Source organism: Synchiropus splendidus, chromosome 1, assembly GCF_027744825.2.
Source record: "Synchiropus splendidus isolate RoL2022-P1 chromosome 1, RoL_Sspl_1.0, whole genome shotgun sequence".
In the NCBI taxonomy this organism is placed as follows: Eukaryota; Metazoa; Chordata; class Actinopteri; order Syngnathiformes; family Callionymidae; genus Synchiropus; species Synchiropus splendidus.
The window spans coordinates 2427970-2445807 of record NC_071334.1 but is presented as its reverse complement, the minus strand read 5'-3'; the positions used below and the strand labels follow the sequence as shown (position 1 = coordinate 2445807).

The 17838-nt window shown below is 46.4% G+C and overlaps 1 protein-coding gene across 1 annotated transcript in view; it reads left to right on the top strand.

Annotated features, from left to right (window-relative positions):
* zc3h3 (zinc finger CCCH-type containing 3) overlaps positions 1-17838 on the top strand; it is a 51429-nt gene that overhangs the window by 32245 nt on the left and 1346 nt on the right. Inside the window, exons 5-11 of the mRNA XM_053853358.1 lie at positions 4949-5103; positions 7797-7869; positions 8219-8374; positions 8621-8690; positions 12391-12522; positions 16958-17091; positions 17156-17304. Coding sequence (XP_053709333.1) covers positions 4949-5103; positions 7797-7869; positions 8219-8374; positions 8621-8690; positions 12391-12522; positions 16958-17091; positions 17156-17304 — 869 coding nt within the window. The remainder of the gene's footprint in view (positions 1-4948; positions 5104-7796; positions 7870-8218; positions 8375-8620; positions 8691-12390; positions 12523-16957; positions 17092-17155; positions 17305-17838) is intronic.

The window sequence follows — 17838 nt, the reverse complement described above, 5'->3', positions numbered from 1 at the left end:
TGCTGAAAGCAGAAGAATTCAGAGACAAAGCCACGAACAAATATTCTCCTCATGAAAATTTTTGTTTTGTTTTATAATTCTTTTTTTCGTTTTCATTTTGTTTCACATTTTTTAAATCTAAAAAATGAACTATGTATATTTTGATTTAGCAGTATTTACTGTAATAAGACATTTAGATTTTGGAAAGAACGTGCACATTAGCTTGAGATCCTCTCTGTATTATCAGGTAAAGACACTACCATATTTCTATAAGGCATTAGCATGTGATTTATTTCCTCTTTCCTCCTTCCTTCCTTCTTAATGAAAGTCATACAGGATCAATGTGGTCACTCAGGGCACATTTTTGACTTCTTTATTAAATTGTCCTTGGAGATTTCAGTTCATATTCCACTATCTATTAAGTGAAGAAATGGTATTTTGATTTGTATAAGAGATAAAGTTTCACCCCGAATAGAGATCAACTTAGAGCTATGCAGTTTTGTTTTTATCAAACTCTCGATTCCATTCTTAAATTGTAAAATCTTAAAGTTACATCATACTAGTTATTCATCAGATGTCATTGCTTTGTGCTATCCGTAGTTCATTTTTAAATTTTTCCTGCAGTCGTACTTTTGGAATTAGCTGGACGACTCTTTTGCTGCGCTCTGTTTTCAAGGGTAACTGTTTCCCCAATATGAGCTTACTCGTGCTGCTGCTGCAGACAAACAGACAAGGGCAGCATTATTCTGAGCAGTCGCGCGACCTAAAGATTCTTCGCTGTCACTAAAACAAAAGTCGGATCATTCATCAACGGGCTGCGGTAGTGCTGAATCTCCTTTATCCGCTGTTGGCGTGGTCAGATTAGTGCGCACACACACTCACAAACACACGTGCGATCGCATGCAGACTAGCCGCTGGGGAGTTTGGCTCCGGGTTGTCCTTGTCTTCTCCTTCACTTCCTCTCATGCCAAGTTCATATTTTTCCTGCTCTGACCTCCAGCGAGCCCCTAATGCTGAGTTCAACAAACAATAGATCGCCTCAACTTTTTGGGTCTTTTTTTTCCTTGTTATGTGGTAGAAAGTTTCAAGAAATCTACAGCGGAAGACCTACTTGTCTGTCATGACCCACTCGAGCCCTGCTGTCGTCCCATTAAACAGCATAAAGGTGCTTTGTTAAAAATGCCATGGTAGCCTAAACTTCAGTTTGGTTGGTGCAAATGATGAACCAAAATGCAGACAAATGTGGAGCTGAAAAAAATCGTATAAGGGAGTCATCTTTCATTGATAGACACGTGAAGGTTGACCTGGTCAACCAAAACAGTAGACCTTTTGGAGGTCTCCGTTACATTAGCCAGTGGAATCTCTGAGAAGAAACAACCATTGAGAAGAATTCAAACTGCAATCAAGTTCAATACGATTGGCCCACCGGAGGTCCTGGAGGACTCTCTCAAGGGATGGAAGTCTTAACTTGTACGCCGCGGTGGACCTAGAACAAGAGGTGGAAAAGATAAGTGAAAGTTGAGTGTGATCATTTGCAAGACACACTAGATTTTCTTGCTTTTTAACCTTGAACCAATCCTCCTCCGAACCTGACTCCTGATGTTTCCAGCCTCTCATGACAGCTCCATTAGATTTTCAGTTTCTCCTCTCAGGCACACGTCCTCATCTGAAGCTGCTGGTGACATTCATTCTCATTATGACTTCCTCTCATCCATCAGAATTGCGGCTGTCGCGCAGAATCAAAATAACCTGAAATTAGTTTTCAGCACCACAGCGCTTTTATTTTTCTGATGACCGAGCAGACCAAGGCGCTTCTTGCTCAAAAGTTTCAACTGAACATCGTGTTTAATCTGAAGCCATCAGTGGTCAAGCATGTCTGCGTGAAGTATGTTTAGTTCTACTGTGGATCAGAACAGTTGAGAGGGAAAGTTGGCCGGTGAAGGTGCTCCTCGGGTCATGGAAGGTAATTAGCAGAGACCGTATTTCCGCTCCGGACAACATTAAAAACAACTTAACCATCCTGTCGAAGAGAATTTGTGCCTCCAGACGCGACTGGATGATCTCTGATAACAGATTTCAGGTCAAGGGCACAGAGACACGGAATACCATGTTTCTCCTCACTGCTTCTTTGCTGATGCAGTACTTTTTTTTAAAAAAAGAGTTTCATATAGAAAATGGAAATCTCAGTTTTCAAGAGCGAAATATGAAACAGAAATGTCCTGAACCACTTGTTGGTGGAGTCTTGAACCTTCAGCTTTCTCCTGACATTTTCTTCCGTTGTGGCGCAGGCTCCCTAAAGTGTTCTGAGGTGTCTGCAAACCTATTGTGTATGTTGCCAAATTTTATGTGCTGGTCCATGTATTTGCCCATAAGTCTTTGGGTTATGAAGGGGAGAGTGCAAATGAATTAAGCATAGTCTTGCCCCAAGATGCTCATGTCCATTCAGATTATGTCTTCTTCTCTCTCCCATTGTTATTCCCATACAACTCTCCCTTTTCTTGCATTTAATATATCACTGATCTCAGATACTTCGTATCACCACCCAACATTGAATTTCTTTTCCCGTTTTCAATCTGTTTACGAAATCTGTTGGACTGACAGACGGCAGGGACGTTCAAATGGTCTCCAGAGGTGGAAGTAATGAAAAAGTACATACGTAAAACCCAGTTGTTTTTTTGTTTTTTCTTTTCTTTTCTTTTCTTTTCTTTTCTTTTTTTTTAAAGAACTGCAGTGTTGCGCCTTGTGGAAAGATTTGTTAAGTAGCACTCATGGCCCAAAACATCCTTTTTTGTTTGTTCAACTTTATGTTGCGCTTTTGTTTCTCCACACGTTACTAACTAGGGCTGTCCTGATACTGATCCTCGCTCATGACGGCACCTGGTACGTGATGAATCTACTCCCTGATGCACTGCACGCTCCTTGTCTGCTTCAAATCGGCAACAGTTCAGTTTTTTACAGAGTGCCACGCCACTGAGGATTGGTCAAACAGGACATCAGCCAGGAAAAAATGACACAAATCCGGAGAAATGTCAACAGTAAACCATCCGTTATTTGCATTTGTAACATTATGACATGGTGCTAGAATCCATGATCATCGTTTTGATTGTACTTTTAAGATTTCTGATGTGCCCTCTGTGATCAGCTGATTTAAGACAGGCTCAGATGCTGTAGGGTTTTTTTAGCCTAAAGAAAAGGCTCAATGATGACACTACTTACAGAAACTCTGATTTTATTTGATGATCTGCACTCACCCGGGTTTACATTATGGTGCTGCTACTTCCATTCCATCATGGTGCTTCAACTATCGCATGTGACCCTGAAACAGCGCCAGGATCTTAGCTATTTCATGTCAGCTTATACATGGATTGCTCTGGCTTCATTTGAAATGTGTTTGTTCAGGGAACGTGCTGAAAAAAACTTTCTGTTGAAAATGGTTGTTGTGGTATTATTAATTACTCCGTAGTCTGCATCACCAAGTACTGACATGTCTGTACACGTACTCGGTTGGCAATAAAGTGGCCTCAGGACCTGCCTACTCCTAACCAAGAAACTTCTCCTTTGCACCTTTACCTGAAGTGAAACTAAATAAATGCCTGCTTAAATGAGACTAGACTTCACCAAACCATGGACGATCGGAATAAAAAGATGAAAACTGTACGTCTCTCATAATAAAGTCAGCAATCCAAGTACAGCTCAGTGAAGTATTGCCAGACAGTGTGTGCACCCAGTCGTGCACCTCTTTTGCAATATCTGGGGTTTTGACAAGTCCCGCATGTTGCTTCTCTTCCCAACATTTGTCCGTCAAACCACAGCGGGATGGGGGAGGTGAGGCGGGATCTGCACACTGCTCTGAATCGCTGGTGAACAAGTGTCTAATCAGGGTTAAAGCTGAGAGGTGTGATCTCGTGGTGAAACGTCCTGGCGGAGTGCGCCTCACTCCTCCAGCCGTCGCCCCATGTCGGGGTTAACTGCCATCTGTGTTAACTGGTCGTGTCATATCCCCATTAACCTCCATTGTGGCTCAGCAGGCCACCTGCTTCTGCTTCAAACCTCCCTGGGTGGCAGTCAGCGCCGCACATTAGCCTCCATTACGGCTCCCCTGGCTGCAGTTGCCCCGTGTAGGGCAGCCACTGATCTTGTACCAACCGAGCCGAGTGTCTGCGCCGCTGAGTTATGGCGAGCGGGCGAGCGGTCGAGCCGTCCCAGTCCCAATTCTGCTCCTTTTTCCTCCGTGGTGCACATCAGGGGTGGGTGTCAGTTGTTTTGCGCTGGACGTGCGTCCAGGTGCCCCTCTCTCTCTCTCTCTCTGTGTAATGGGAGGCATGAACTCTAGCTCCAAACCCATTTCCAGCCCATCTGAAATACGGCAGCAAATTACCTCCAGCGGCGCCCTGCACACCAGCGCCAGTCCGCCCAAATAGAAGTGACAGGACAGTGCAATTTATCGCCATAACCCATGCACCCCCCACGTGTCCCCAGCATCTTTGTACACACACACTCAGGCAGCAGTGGCGCCTCAACTGTGTGTCGAGGCCCGCGATGCTGTTGTGCACTAGTTTGTGTGTGTGTGTGTGTGTGGGCTCTTCGCTGCAGTGTAAGGGCCAACCTCGCTGGTCTGGCCCCCTGCCCTGCCTATTATCTCATTGATTTCCTTCTCTCTTCTTTTCAATTCTCTCCATTTCCACACTGCCGTCCTTTCCATTAGAGGAGCAATTTAACAGAGTGCTGTGACACGAGGGGAGGGGGGCCGAGGAGGTGTTGGACTCCAGAATGGGAAACATAAAGTGAGGAGGGGAGATAAAGTACACGAGCCGATGGGAAGACGAGGGGAAGTGATCATCCCGGCTGTTGCGCGTGGGTGATTCCACTGCAAACGCCTTGTGGAGCGCTGTCGTCGAATTAAAGTCGAGTAACAATGAGATTTAAATCCCATGATAACTGTCTCCTGTGTGTGTGTGTGTGTGGGCAGGAGTTTCCTCCAGAGAAGAAAGAGAACATCCCCTCCCTCACAAAATCTACGCTGGAAAGGAAGCAGCGTGTGCTGGATTAGGGGATCCCTCTACCGAGTGTCGGCCAACAAGCTGTCCCGCACCATCTCCCCCAACATGTCGATAAACAGAACAGGTAACGACAGCATTCACTGCAATTCACATCAGAGGTCGCTGCTCAGTTCAACACCATTTTGAAATGCTGATACCGTTAATTGAATTTGTGTGAGGTATCTTGGGTCTGCACCTTGAAATTGGTGAGACCTGGAGTCCAAACCGACTCAGTTCTGGAGTCTCAAAATCAACATTAGTAGGTTTCATTTAAGATACGTAAACGTACTTTTCAAAGCTTCTCACACTCTTTGGAAATCTCCCCAATGAATGATAAGACAATTGCGAATTCCTGATTTGTTTTCATGACATTGACAATATTTGTCATCTGTTATTGATAGATTCAAAGGATCACACGGTCCCTGTCTCTTCACACGTCCTCCTAAGCTGCGTCCTCCTGACTAAGACAACTGATAGCTGTGCAGATGACAATAGAGTCAAAGGTCTTGATGGTTATAACAGGCAATATTTAGACTAGCATGACATCGTTTTATCCAAGACAACAGTATGTCTTCGCACCTTGTCAGGAATGAACTCACTCACTCAATTTTTCATGAAGGGCCATAATGTGCGCAGGTCTGTGAAAGCTCCAGGTGATCCAGGAGTGTTTATTCATGTTTGTGGCTGTTACTTTGTCCACACACTCCGTAATGGACTTCAAAGAACCGGCCCACTTTTGCCATCCACAATAATAAAGTTGTCATCCGTCAGGACGGCGAAGAGGGTGGGGGGTCTGGCATTCGGAGCGCTGCAGATTAAAGCCAGAATCTGCCTCCACCTCCAGCACACTTCTCCTTCTCTCCTGGAACCAAAGCTGCTGGGGAAATTGAAGTGCACCGCTATGTAGGGCTCGTGACCCGCATCTCAACATACTCGCTCCTCCTGAGCAGAGTCCTCAGGTGCGGTCCGGTTCGCACTCTCTGGGTCCACAGCCACCTGCTCTTACTAAATCACGGCAGCAGTTGGACTTGGATTAGAGTCCACAAAGGTTTAATGGCCAGCGCGTTGTCACCTCAGCTCACCTCGCAGTGGTGTTTACAAAGTTTTCTACAGAGCTGGATGTTTGACACAGACAAGAAACATAGCTGTGAAGATCACAGGTTCACACCGTTGAGTCGTTATTGTGGGCAAAGACACACAAACGCTGAATTCACACAAACACATTTCTTAATCTCTGTAACACGTTATGATCATTAACCAACTGGAGGAAATCCAGACATCCTCCAGCTCCGACTGGGGGATCCCGAGACGTTCCCAGGCCAGTGTAGAGATATAATCTCTCCACCTGGTCATGGGTCGACTCCTCGGTCTCCTCCCAGCCGGACGTGTCTGGAACACCTCCAACGGGAGGCGTCCAGAGGGCATCCTGATGAGATGCCCCAACCACCTCAGCTGACTCCTCTCAATGTGGAGAAGCAGCAGCTCTACTCAGAGCCTCTCCCGAGTGACAGAACTTCTCACCCTATCTCTAAGGGAGACGCCTGCCACCCTTTGGAGAAAACCCATTTCAGCCGCTTGTATTCGGGACCTTGCTTTCTCAGTCATGACCCAAAGCTCATGACCGTAGGTGAGGGTCGGGATGAAGATTGATTGGAATATAGAGAGCTTTGCCTTCTGGCTCAGCTCTCTCTTATGGACAACAGTGCGGCAAAGGGATTGCAATACCCCCCCTTCTGCCCCAATTCGCCGACCAATCTCCAAATCCCGAATCCCCTCACATGAGTAAAGAGTTGGTTCGTAGTTCCACGGCCCGGAAGGAACCTGTATTGTTCCTCTTGAATCCGACCGTACCCTCCTTTCCAGCACCTTAGAGTAGACCTTATCAGGGAGGTTGAGGAGTGTGAGGCCTCTGTAATTTGCACACACCCTCTGGTCCCCCTTTTTAAACAGAGGGATCACCACCCCCGTCTGCCACTCGTCCGGCATCGACCCAGATCTCCACGCAATGTTGAAGAGGCGTGTTAACCAAGATAACCTATCAACACCCTACTACTCCCTTGACTACTGCAGTGACTTCAGCCTGAGAAATTAAGTTAAATTAATTAATTAAACATATTTTTGTTTACGTTTTAATCATGACTTTTTGATGACCTGGGTTATTTTTATTTTTCAATTTCTTTTCCCTAATTTTGTGCCAGAACTGTAGTACTTGGATCATTGAGTGGAACTTCTACTCTGCTTTGGAACTTGTTTTTCTAGTTTCCTTCTTTGCCTAAATGTATCTTTCTGCATTGATTGTTTTACTTTTTTTCTTTTTCTGGCGCATGTTTTGCTCCCGGACGCTCCCCCAGAAGAGCGTTCCTCCTGGCAGGTGTGCTTGCTTGTACCTCTGCCGCTCATCCAGAATGCACCACTGGCCCAAGTTCCCCAACATGACACCACTCCTCCTTATTCTCTTCAGTGGTTCCTAATGGTTGCCAAAATCTGTTTCAAGACTCTTGTGCTAGCCTGCTGGGCCATGAATGGATCAGGACTGGTTTAAACCTCCATGTTGGCAGGTCACCTGGGTCCTACAGCAAAGGCCCTGGCCTTATGATTGTAGAAGTGAAAGAAACTAAGTCTCCTCTCCACCCTGATGACAGATAATGTTTTTGACTTTTTATTCAGATATTTCAAAAGGAATCTATTTCATCATGCTGTTTTTGAAATGGCGCATCAATTTAGATTCAACACCACACTTCTTGATTTTCAATTGGTCTTTTGTCTCCCAAACTTCAGGTCGTGGTTCCAGCTCTCCACACACCTCTTCAGCAGGTCCAAATCGGACCTCCAGCACTCGCCACTTGGCCAGGTAGACCTCCACTCTCTGGAAGATTTCTGCCGACATATCTAAGTTTCAAACTTTTTAATTAACAGCCGTTATAAAGCGGCGGTTCTGCTGGCGCTGCTCATCATACAACAGCACCATCATGAAATCAATCGGGCAGCATTTGATCCGCCTCCTCTCTCTCCAGCTATAATATTAATTACCTTTCATCGCTGTCAGAGTCACGGCCAGTAAAGCCAGGAGCAATCTTTTAAAATTACCATACGATGGACACAGACTGGACAGCACGTGTGGACGGGCCTCCAGCTGTCCCCACGTGCACATGTTCCTGGTCCTCTTTGTCGACCCTGTATTTGTGTGCTTGGCGTTTTAGCCGAGCCGTCCAACGGAGCCTGGCCATCATCCGACATGCCCGTCAGAAGAAGCAGCCCAGGCAGTACTGCATGTACTACAACCGCTTCGGCAAGTGTAACCGTGGCGACAGCTGCCCCTACATCCATGACCCCGACAAAGTGGCTGTCTGCACCAGGTAACCCACACGTCGTCCAGGTCATGTTTGTTATGTAGTTTTATGGATCTTGTGTCCAGTGAACACTAGAGGGCTCTCGGCTGCTGAGCTTGATCCAAATATCAATCCAGTGACAGTGGAGGCCTCAGAGGAGGGGCTCATATTTGAACTAGAGACATGAATTGAGAACCAATCAGGATCAATGAATGCTCTCCTCCAGTGTGTCACACCTGTGTTGGAAGTCTCACTCAGCGTCCTCCTTTCCAGATTCCTGCGTGGAACCTGCAAGCAGGCGGACGGGACATGTCCGTTCTCCCACAAGGTGGCGAAAGAGAAGGTAGGTCACGTGATGCGGCGGGTTCTAGTGTTGGATCGCAGGTGAGCCGTGCATTCGACCCGGATCGACTTTCTCACTTGGAAAAGCTCCTTATTTCCATGACACGGGAGATGAACGGGATCATGTTGGTGGACTTCTGCTGGCACAGGCCTCCCTGTGATTCAAGGCTCGCTGGTGATCTGGTGTCAAGCCCTGATGCTTGAGACGCTTGAGTCAGATCACCGCGTTTGGACCGGCAGAATCATCATCAGCATGTTCGCTGCAGACATGTGGCAGTTGGTGCCATAGATTTAGAGCATACAGATTAGATTATCGATATCAACTTCCTCTACTGACTGTTATCAGTATGTCTGTATCATAGTGGAGACTTATCAAAAAGAAGTGTTTAACTGTTTGCACTCTACAACTGGAACCCTTTTGTAAAGTTGATATTTTTCTGTGATTAATTACATTCAGGATTTTCAAATCAAGAGTATTGAATAAATCCTTCTCCTCCTCGAACACCTTCATCTTCCCTCGACACATCTCACCTCTTCACGTTCTCCCTTACATCTACAAACCTCAATGGCTGTCTCTCCTCTCCTTTTGCCGAGTGCCTCCGTGACTAATGTGCATTGTCCAATATGTCCCTTTTCTCTCCGAGCCACGTTTCCGAGCCACCTGCGTCTGGCCTCCCTGACTTTGTCTCCAAGCGTTTCTCCATGAGCTGTCCCTCTGATATACTGGTTTCTAATCTTGTCCTACTCGACATTCCCAAGGAAAACCTGAGCATCTTCTAACTGCCACTTCTAACTCTGCATCTTGTCTCTGTGCCAAAGCTGCTGTCTCTAACCCATACATCGTGCCTGGTCTCACTGCTGTTCAAGAGACCTTCCCTGTCACTCGAGCTGCCTCTCTTCTGTCACAGATCGCCCCTGACAGTCTGCACCCTGCCTGCACTCTCCTCTTCACCTGTTTTAATGTCTGTCTCTCACTCACTCTGGAAGCTGTCCGGCTCTGGGAAAGTGACGAGAGTTTAAAAAGGGAAAGCTTCTATTTTGCTTTAGACAAACAGCCCTGCAGCAGGTGTACACACACACGCACACACACACACACACACACACACTTGCACAACTACAATGCCCCCCACCCGTGTCGGCAGTCACCCTGCCGCTGGAAGTGCTGAGAGTCCAGCTGTCTGTCTGTAACGCCACTGACCCACCTGCTCCCCTCTGGCCTCCGCCCCGCCTGCTCTGATTTCAAGCAGAACCCTTAAACTGTACAGCGCGGGGGTCTCGGGGCGCAGGGGCCGACATGTGAGATGTCACCCAGCGGGCCACCAAACCTGATCCGCGTTCTAGTGTGAATAGCTCTGCACCCTATCCTGATGCCCACTACCACAAATACCCCGAAACCAAACTCTGCCAGCACACACATACTGGCCTGCGTGCACTCACACACACACATGGGTCTAACACGTCCAGAGCACATAAACACGTCCTGCGAGCTGGTCAAGCTGCGGCCTGGATAAATATTTCTGTAGCAGTTAATTAGGTAAAGCTGATCCCAATGAGACAGAGTCCCGGTCTCACTGGGCCCCCTCCCCCTGTAGAAGTCCCCCCTGAAGTATATTTAGCCTGAGCCAGACCCCCGCCCCCATAACTCCCAGTGCACCAAGCAGCAGACCCCTGCGCACTCCTCCACTGTCAACTGCAATTAAGGTCATTTAGCCGCCGGCGGTGACGGATCACTTTCGGGGCCCTCACACGCGTTTTAGACAAACTCAAATGAGACCACACGCTTTCAACAAAGTGTGACATCAGAAACGTGTTTGGTCGTTTAGATGTAACTCAAGCTCCTAATTGAGAGTCCAGAGATCGTGAACTGTCGGCGTTTACTGCTGATGGAAAAGACGTTCTAGAGAGAGAGAAAAAAAAGTGGTGTTTATTGATGAATATTAACAGGTTAAACTTCTGTATTTCTCGGTGAAGTTGTTGTGAGATGAAAACACTTCTTAACCACTGTTATTTTTTTATTGGTTTGTTATAATGATGATAGGGTGATGTTTACCGTGTGCTACTTCTGGGTTAATATAGTATAATTATTACATTGTAATGGTTAATAACTGGCTAATATGTTGCTGATGTCAATCAGTAACATATGACATTTGCAAATTAGTGGTTAATTTTTGGTAATGTATGTTCTCTAATCTAAAGTGTGACCAGACACATGAAGATGGTTTACAGAGACATAGCTAACCCAAACCCTGCCCGCAGGTCAAGTGGCAGGAGTTTGATAAATGCTAAGTAATCAGAATTGTCTGCTGAAAACTCTGAGATGAGGAGAGTCAGAATTTACTGAAAATTGGTCAAACTCATCAAACGTCATAGCCAGTTAAGTCAGTTTCCTGGAGGAAAGGTCACTTTCATGGCACCAAATATAAGTTGATGTATGTATTTTTGCAGCAAAATAATGCAAAATCATCAAGGCAGATCGCTGGTGTATGTTCGCTAAAAACACTTTTTCTTTTTCATCCGTTGCACTGGTTTGTTGACCTCATTGGAGGTGCGAGTGTCTCGGGCTCAGTGTTCTGACGCCGCTGAGCTGGTTTGGCTGGAAATCGAGACTGGCTCCAAAAGATCTGTGACGTGGAAACGAGCCGGATCCAGATTTGCTCTGTAATATATTGAAAATCAATGTCATCAGTTTCCCGACGTTTCTCCAATAACGCTTGATTTGATCAGCTCCCAGGAGACTCGTAAAAAACGGAGCCGCGTCTACTCCAACGGATGAATCATTAGTTTTACATAAGGAGCTGATCTGAGTCACACACTCATCACCAAGAGTTGTGTGAGCGGCTTCTTTTGAGCCGGAGCCCTCCATTAAAAAATGTCAAATGCCTTTTCAACACAACCGACACCAAAGAAACACCAAACAATGATTTCTTCCTCTGTGTTCTTGCGTACTTTCCATTGTTATTTCCTTAAGTCTACATCCTTTATTTTCTCCCTCATCATTTGTTCTGTCTTTGTTCTTCAGTTCTCTGATTTTCCTTCATCCACCCATTCATTTGTACCCTATTTTTTCATCCATCTCTGCACTTGTTCCTTCATTCAAAGTGATTAGTTCTTTCATTCCCTTTCATCCCCTTTTCTTTTCTATTGTCATTATCACCTTGTTTGCCCTTTTGTCAGTTTGTTTCTTTTTAGTTCATTCACTGTCCTTTCCTCGATACTTCCTTCCTTCGTTCTTGCCTTTCATGCTTTCTCCTTTCTTCTTTCCTTTCTTTCTTCCTTCATGCCTTCCGTCTGTGCTTCCTTCATCCCTACATTCCTTCCTTCTTTCCTTCTTTTCATTCATCATTCCTTCCTGCCTTCCATTCCATGCTTCCTTCCTTCCTTCCTTCCCCCCTGTCTTTCTTCTTACCTCCCTGCCTGCCTTTATTCCATCCTTCCTTCTTTTCTTCCATGCTGCCTGCCTATCTTCCTTTCTTCCTTTCTGTCTTCCTTCTTGCCTGCCTGCCCTCCTTCCTTCCTTTCTTCCTGCCTCCCTTCCTTCCTTTCTACCTTCCTTCCTCTCCTTTCTCTTTCGTTTTGTTTCTTTTGTGTCGTGAAAGCAAGACGTTTCATATCGCATTGATGTGCTTGGGTCATGTTTTTGTCACAAGAGCTGATGACTTGTCAGTCATGTGACCAGTATGTTGGTCTGCGTGTTTCCGCAGATGCCAGTGTGCTCATACTTCCTGAAGGGAATCTGCAACAACAACGAGTGTCCTTACAGCCATGTCTACGTCTCGCACAAGGCCAAAGTGTGCGAAGACTTTGTCCTCGGCTACTGCCCCGCTGGAGAGAAGGTAACTGCCCTCACAAACGCTCAGACTGACTACTCCATTGAAAGTGACTAGGTGATGAGCAATGTTCAGTCAGCAGCACTATGTTCCGAGAAGTTTTGTAGAATATACAGATATGTATGTATGCATATATATACATATATATGTATATATGTATGTATGTATATATACACTCTGTATAATTGTCAAGGCAAAACATGGAAATGACTGTTTTGAATAACAATTGGCTTCCAAGATGAGACAACAAAAAAAACAATTATAGATATATTACAAATAGCTTGTAGCTTATTGCAAAGAAGAAAATGTTTTTTGGTTTTTTTCTGGGGGGGTTAAAAAAAAGATAAACATAGAAAATTTCTCTGAAAAATGCCATTCATAAATAAGACTAGACCAGAACTACATCTTGAGAAAAAAACATGACGCTCTTCAAGCGTCTTGCGTGTCTTCATGTGAGTCATTAGCATGTTATTACAAGGTACTTTAGTCCTAATGTATTTGGTTAATGGTAAAGTAAACAAGTAGTTTGTTAACCAACTACATCCAAGATACACACACACACACACACACACACACACACACACACACACACAGAGGCAGGAACAGCTGCGCAGCTTGACTGTAGAGTTTGAGTGACACATTGAGGGCCTGATGGGTAACAGAGACACCCACACATGACTCCCTTCACCCCTCCCCACACACACATCCTCTAAGTTTGTCCTCACATCCACTTCAAACGGGCCCCACCACCACCACCTCTCTGCCTCCCTTTGTCTCCCGCTTCCTCTCCCCTGTTTTTATTTTTCACACTTTTGAGCGCGGCGCGTGAAAGCGACTGTCAGAGCTCATTTAAACGGCGTGTCGTGGAACGAGGATATAGAAAACAAAAGGGATATTAATATTTATTCTATTAGACGAAGTGCTTAGGTCTGTGATTTTCCCCCGCGTGTGTGTTTGCGGCGCGGCGAGGCTCCATGATGGATAGCAGGCAGTAATTATAGATGGGAAAGTGCTGAGGACGGCACTCTGAGGCAGCAGGCAGACGCTCCAGCAGCTCGGGGGTTAAGTCTGCTCCTCCCCTTCCTGCGCAGCGGCGGCGGCTCGCCACCATCCGTCCTCGTCCTGGCTTGTCTCGTGGCACCTCTCCGTCCATCGTCCATCAATCAGCATTAAATCGCCGTCTTCTCGGTGGGGGCGGATGTTCTGATCCAAGATGCTTGTTGTGAAGACTTGGGTAGAAACTTGCTCTGAAGTGGAGCGCTGTGAGGAAATGAGCTCGGGGAGGAACAGACACTGCTGTGGAATCATCTTCTTGTCACATCTTCTTGTGGCAGGGAACACACATTTGGAGCTGGAAACATTTTTGGAGCATGTCACTTTTTCGTTTGCTGACAGTGTTCTCTTTCCTCTCTGGGTCACTCATGGCTTACTGCCCGTCTCTCAGAGTCTCTACCGAGGGAAGTCATTTATCAAGTGTGCATTTGTGATTCGACTTCCTCTGGTCGCTGCCTAAGACCTCCCCTCACTCTTGAACAAGTCTCTCTGATGTTGCACGCTCTACCACCCTTTTCTCAAAGGTCAATTGGATCAAACACATGCAAAAAGGAAGTCTATAAGCACCTGGAAGTTTATGAGAAGACTGGAAACGTCAGTGTCACGACAGTTTCCTAAAAACTATTTCTGTGATCACAAATCTCGGACTCGTTCTCGCGCGTCTCCCCTTCCATCCCCCCATCATAACTCATACAAACTCATGTGTCAGCTTATTACCCAAAATGCTAATTCACGCAGATGCCCCCTCCCCTCTATATTTTACTGCCCCCCCACCCCAACTTCCCGCTCATTGGCGTGTTGGGGGGCGGATGTGCTGACTGGTCCTGGTTCTGGCCCAGCAGAACTCTAATAGGCCCGCGGACGTCCCAGCATTCCTTAAATCAAGTGGAAAATTGTCCACTTGTGTGGGATGAAGATGTTCCGTCCACTTAAGCATCTCCTCCTCCTCTTCCTCCTCCCGCTATCGTTCAGAATTCATGGAGATGAGGAGCTTCACGCTCCGTGCGCTGACACGCCGGAGATTTAAGAGCCGTTTTGATTTCAAGTTAAATGTTGGATTTGGACGAGAGCTGCGTAACCAGAGCTAAGTAGATTTGTTTAGTTCCATTCTCAGACATCGCACGTCGCCCAGTCAAATCTCCAGCAAGATGTCTAATGAGTTAATGAGGATTATTATACTTGTGAAGGCACAGAGTCAAAGAGATAATCCGCCTGAAGGTCTGTCATGATGTTATTACTTCCTGAACATATGAAAATAAAATTGGCTTTTGTTCCATCGTTCTCAATTTTGAATGCTGATAAAATAATATTGCTAAATAAGAATACAAATTTGTTGACTATACAAATGAAATAGATGGGAAAAAAAGAGAAAAGTAGGAAAAAAAATTCTGGCAGCAAACTGTATGTCTGACTCAGGGACAGACTCACATCCTGAGTGAGTCCTCTCGTGGTACAAATCAGACGGGAACCTATTGGTTCCAATGATTTCAGGTGTCTAAGAGTAAGAGTGTGTTTCGGCTGACCCCCCCGATCGGTCCTCCAATGTGTGTTTGGATTTGAATCTGGATTGGAACAAAATCCTGCACCCACCACGGCCCTTTGAGGACCGGTTTGGGACCCCTGTCTCTGACCGTTGACCCGAGTCCATTTCAACCCCAACACTTCACACTCGCTTCATTTTTCTGCGCTCACTCCAGCCAGCTGGGGGCACTACGCACAACTCTTTGAGAGCCTCTTATTCTGCGACTAAGAATACGCCGACTTGGCAGTCAGAAGCTCCGATTTTTGAGCCGGGACAAGGTCGGTGTGAATGCCCTCTAATGCGCAACACATATTGTTTATACGCTCTTGTTTTTAAGTGCAGGAACAGGAAGTGATGTGTGAGCTGGGATTATGCTGTCGAACACTGAGTTTTGCTAACAACCACGCCACTGCTCTTATTCTGGAAGTGTGACATCATCACCAGGACGTGTCCGGACGGCGCTGTGTCACGTCTCCAAATAGACGATCTCCGGCGGTGGCAGCCCTGATTTGTCCAGGACGATGTTGTGTTAAAACCACAGACCTATAAGATGATCCGCTCAAACATTTGACAGCGAACTGATCCCGCGCCTCGCTGGCAACCCAGGGTGCAGGGACACGGGTGTGAGGGTGGTGCCAGGGGGCACCAATGGCAGCGAGTCAAGGCTGCTGGAGCTGCAGCGAGCGCCAACCCAGACGCCACAGCACTGGAAACGGATCTCCAGATCTCTTTCTCACACACACACACGAGCATCCCCCGACTCACACACACACTATTTCTGTCCCGCTCCGCTTCCCACCCCTCCTCACCCCCATCTCACGCAAACACACTCCTCGCAGCCCGCACCCCTGAGCGATTATAATTAGCTCCCCTGACAGGTGGGAGGGATCAGATCACGCAGAGAATGAAGCTACCAATTTACACCCGTATTACACCGTCATACACACCGGGCTGCCAACATGCACACGAAGGCCGGCTCTGGCTTCTCCTGCATCGCCGGCCCGCCACCCACCCACCCCACACTTACACTAACTGTGACCCACTTGCACGTTAAAGGGCAGCATCTATTAAAAGTGAAAACCAACGAGAGCAAAATGAATCGCTGCCTCCCAAATAAAACTCAGCAGTATTTCATAGCCCGTGATGTCATCAGGCCTCGCTGTTGCAGCCCAAATAAAACCCTCGTATTTGTTTACGTCCTGGCACCCATGAGCCTGGGATGTTTTTAGATCTAAAGCCTCTACACAATAGACCTGTCGCAGAGTCGAGACAGTAAATCATTGCACTGACCCGAGTTAACAAGTCGTTTGTTGTTGTCGTTTTTTTCTTTTTGTGTTTCAATGATCCACCATAACAAGCGCAAGCAAACCTGTGACAAAACTCCTCAGCTCACTCGGATGTGTGGGACTCATGAGTCTGACCTGTTGGACTCGCGAATGAGCATCCTGGCCCCCGTTAGAAGACATGGAGGAGGATGAAGTGTACAACTGAAGTGTCCCTGGATAGGAAGAGAAAACTACACAACACAATACGACATTGAAGGAAAGAGCAGCCAAAACAAAGAATAAATGAGACGAAAAACAGGACAAATGAAGGCGGATGGACAGACGAATGACTGGATGAAGAGAAGAAACTCGAATGGATGAAAGAAAAGAAGAGACAGAAACCCATGAATCAAGAAGCAGGAAGAAAAGTTAAAATCTTGTCCTATGATTCTGAGTGATGTGCAAAATGTATAGAAGAATTTCGTGAAACATTGTGAAAAGGAAAGGTGTGAATGGAAAAACCAGGCGAGCTGCTGTGTTCGGTTTGACTCTGTTCTGGTTCCGGAGCGACGACACTCACCCGCTTCACTTCTGCCTGCAGTGTAAGAAGAAACACACTCTGGTCTGCCCGGACTTCTCCAAAACCGGGTCCTGCCCGCAAGGATCCCGCTGTAAGCTGCAGCACCGCCAGAGACCCAAACGCACAGCCAGCCAGGACCAGCAGCCCCCCAAGAGGTGAGAGCCAAACAAGGGCCCGTCTCCCTGAAGCGGAGTCCGACTGACTCCGTCTGTTCCGCAGGCCTCGGCTGTCGACGCTGGTACCACCAGAACCTCCCCTGTCCCCCCCTGCGGGTTCCCTGGCGCTGCCTTCTTTCATCTCCCTCTGCAGCTCCCCTGAGGACGCCGACCCGCCGGAGACTCTCCGGTCCGACACGTCCCAGTTCAAAGGTCAGAAAATGCTTTTTCTTCTGGTTCTGATCCGGCGTTCCCTGGAATTAGTCGTTTGTTTTTGGGATCTGACTGCTGCCTTCCATCCTTATTTTTCTTTACTTTGCTCTGTATTCTCCTCTTTTAATCCAATTCTTTTTACTTTCATTCCTTTCTTTTTCTTCATTTCCTGGATTGTTCATTCCTTCACTTTTCCGTACCTTCTTTTGTACATTGCATTTTCTTTCCTCCACTTTTCACTTTCCTTAATCCTTATTTATGTATTATTTATTATATATTTTGTCATTTTTTTATTCATTTGCCTTGATACATTTGTTTTTCATTTTATATATATGTATGTATATCTCAACTGTTCCCTCCTGAACTGAACTTAGTTTGTCCATTCAACAGACACTGGAACCTTCCTTTGTTGTTTTATTTGGTTCCGTTGTTGGAAGGAAAGAAGAACTGAATAAATGATGAGACTGAGACGACAGAATAAACCAGAGGTTCTACTGGTCGTCAGCTGGTGGCGCTGCAGGGCATCACTCTTAG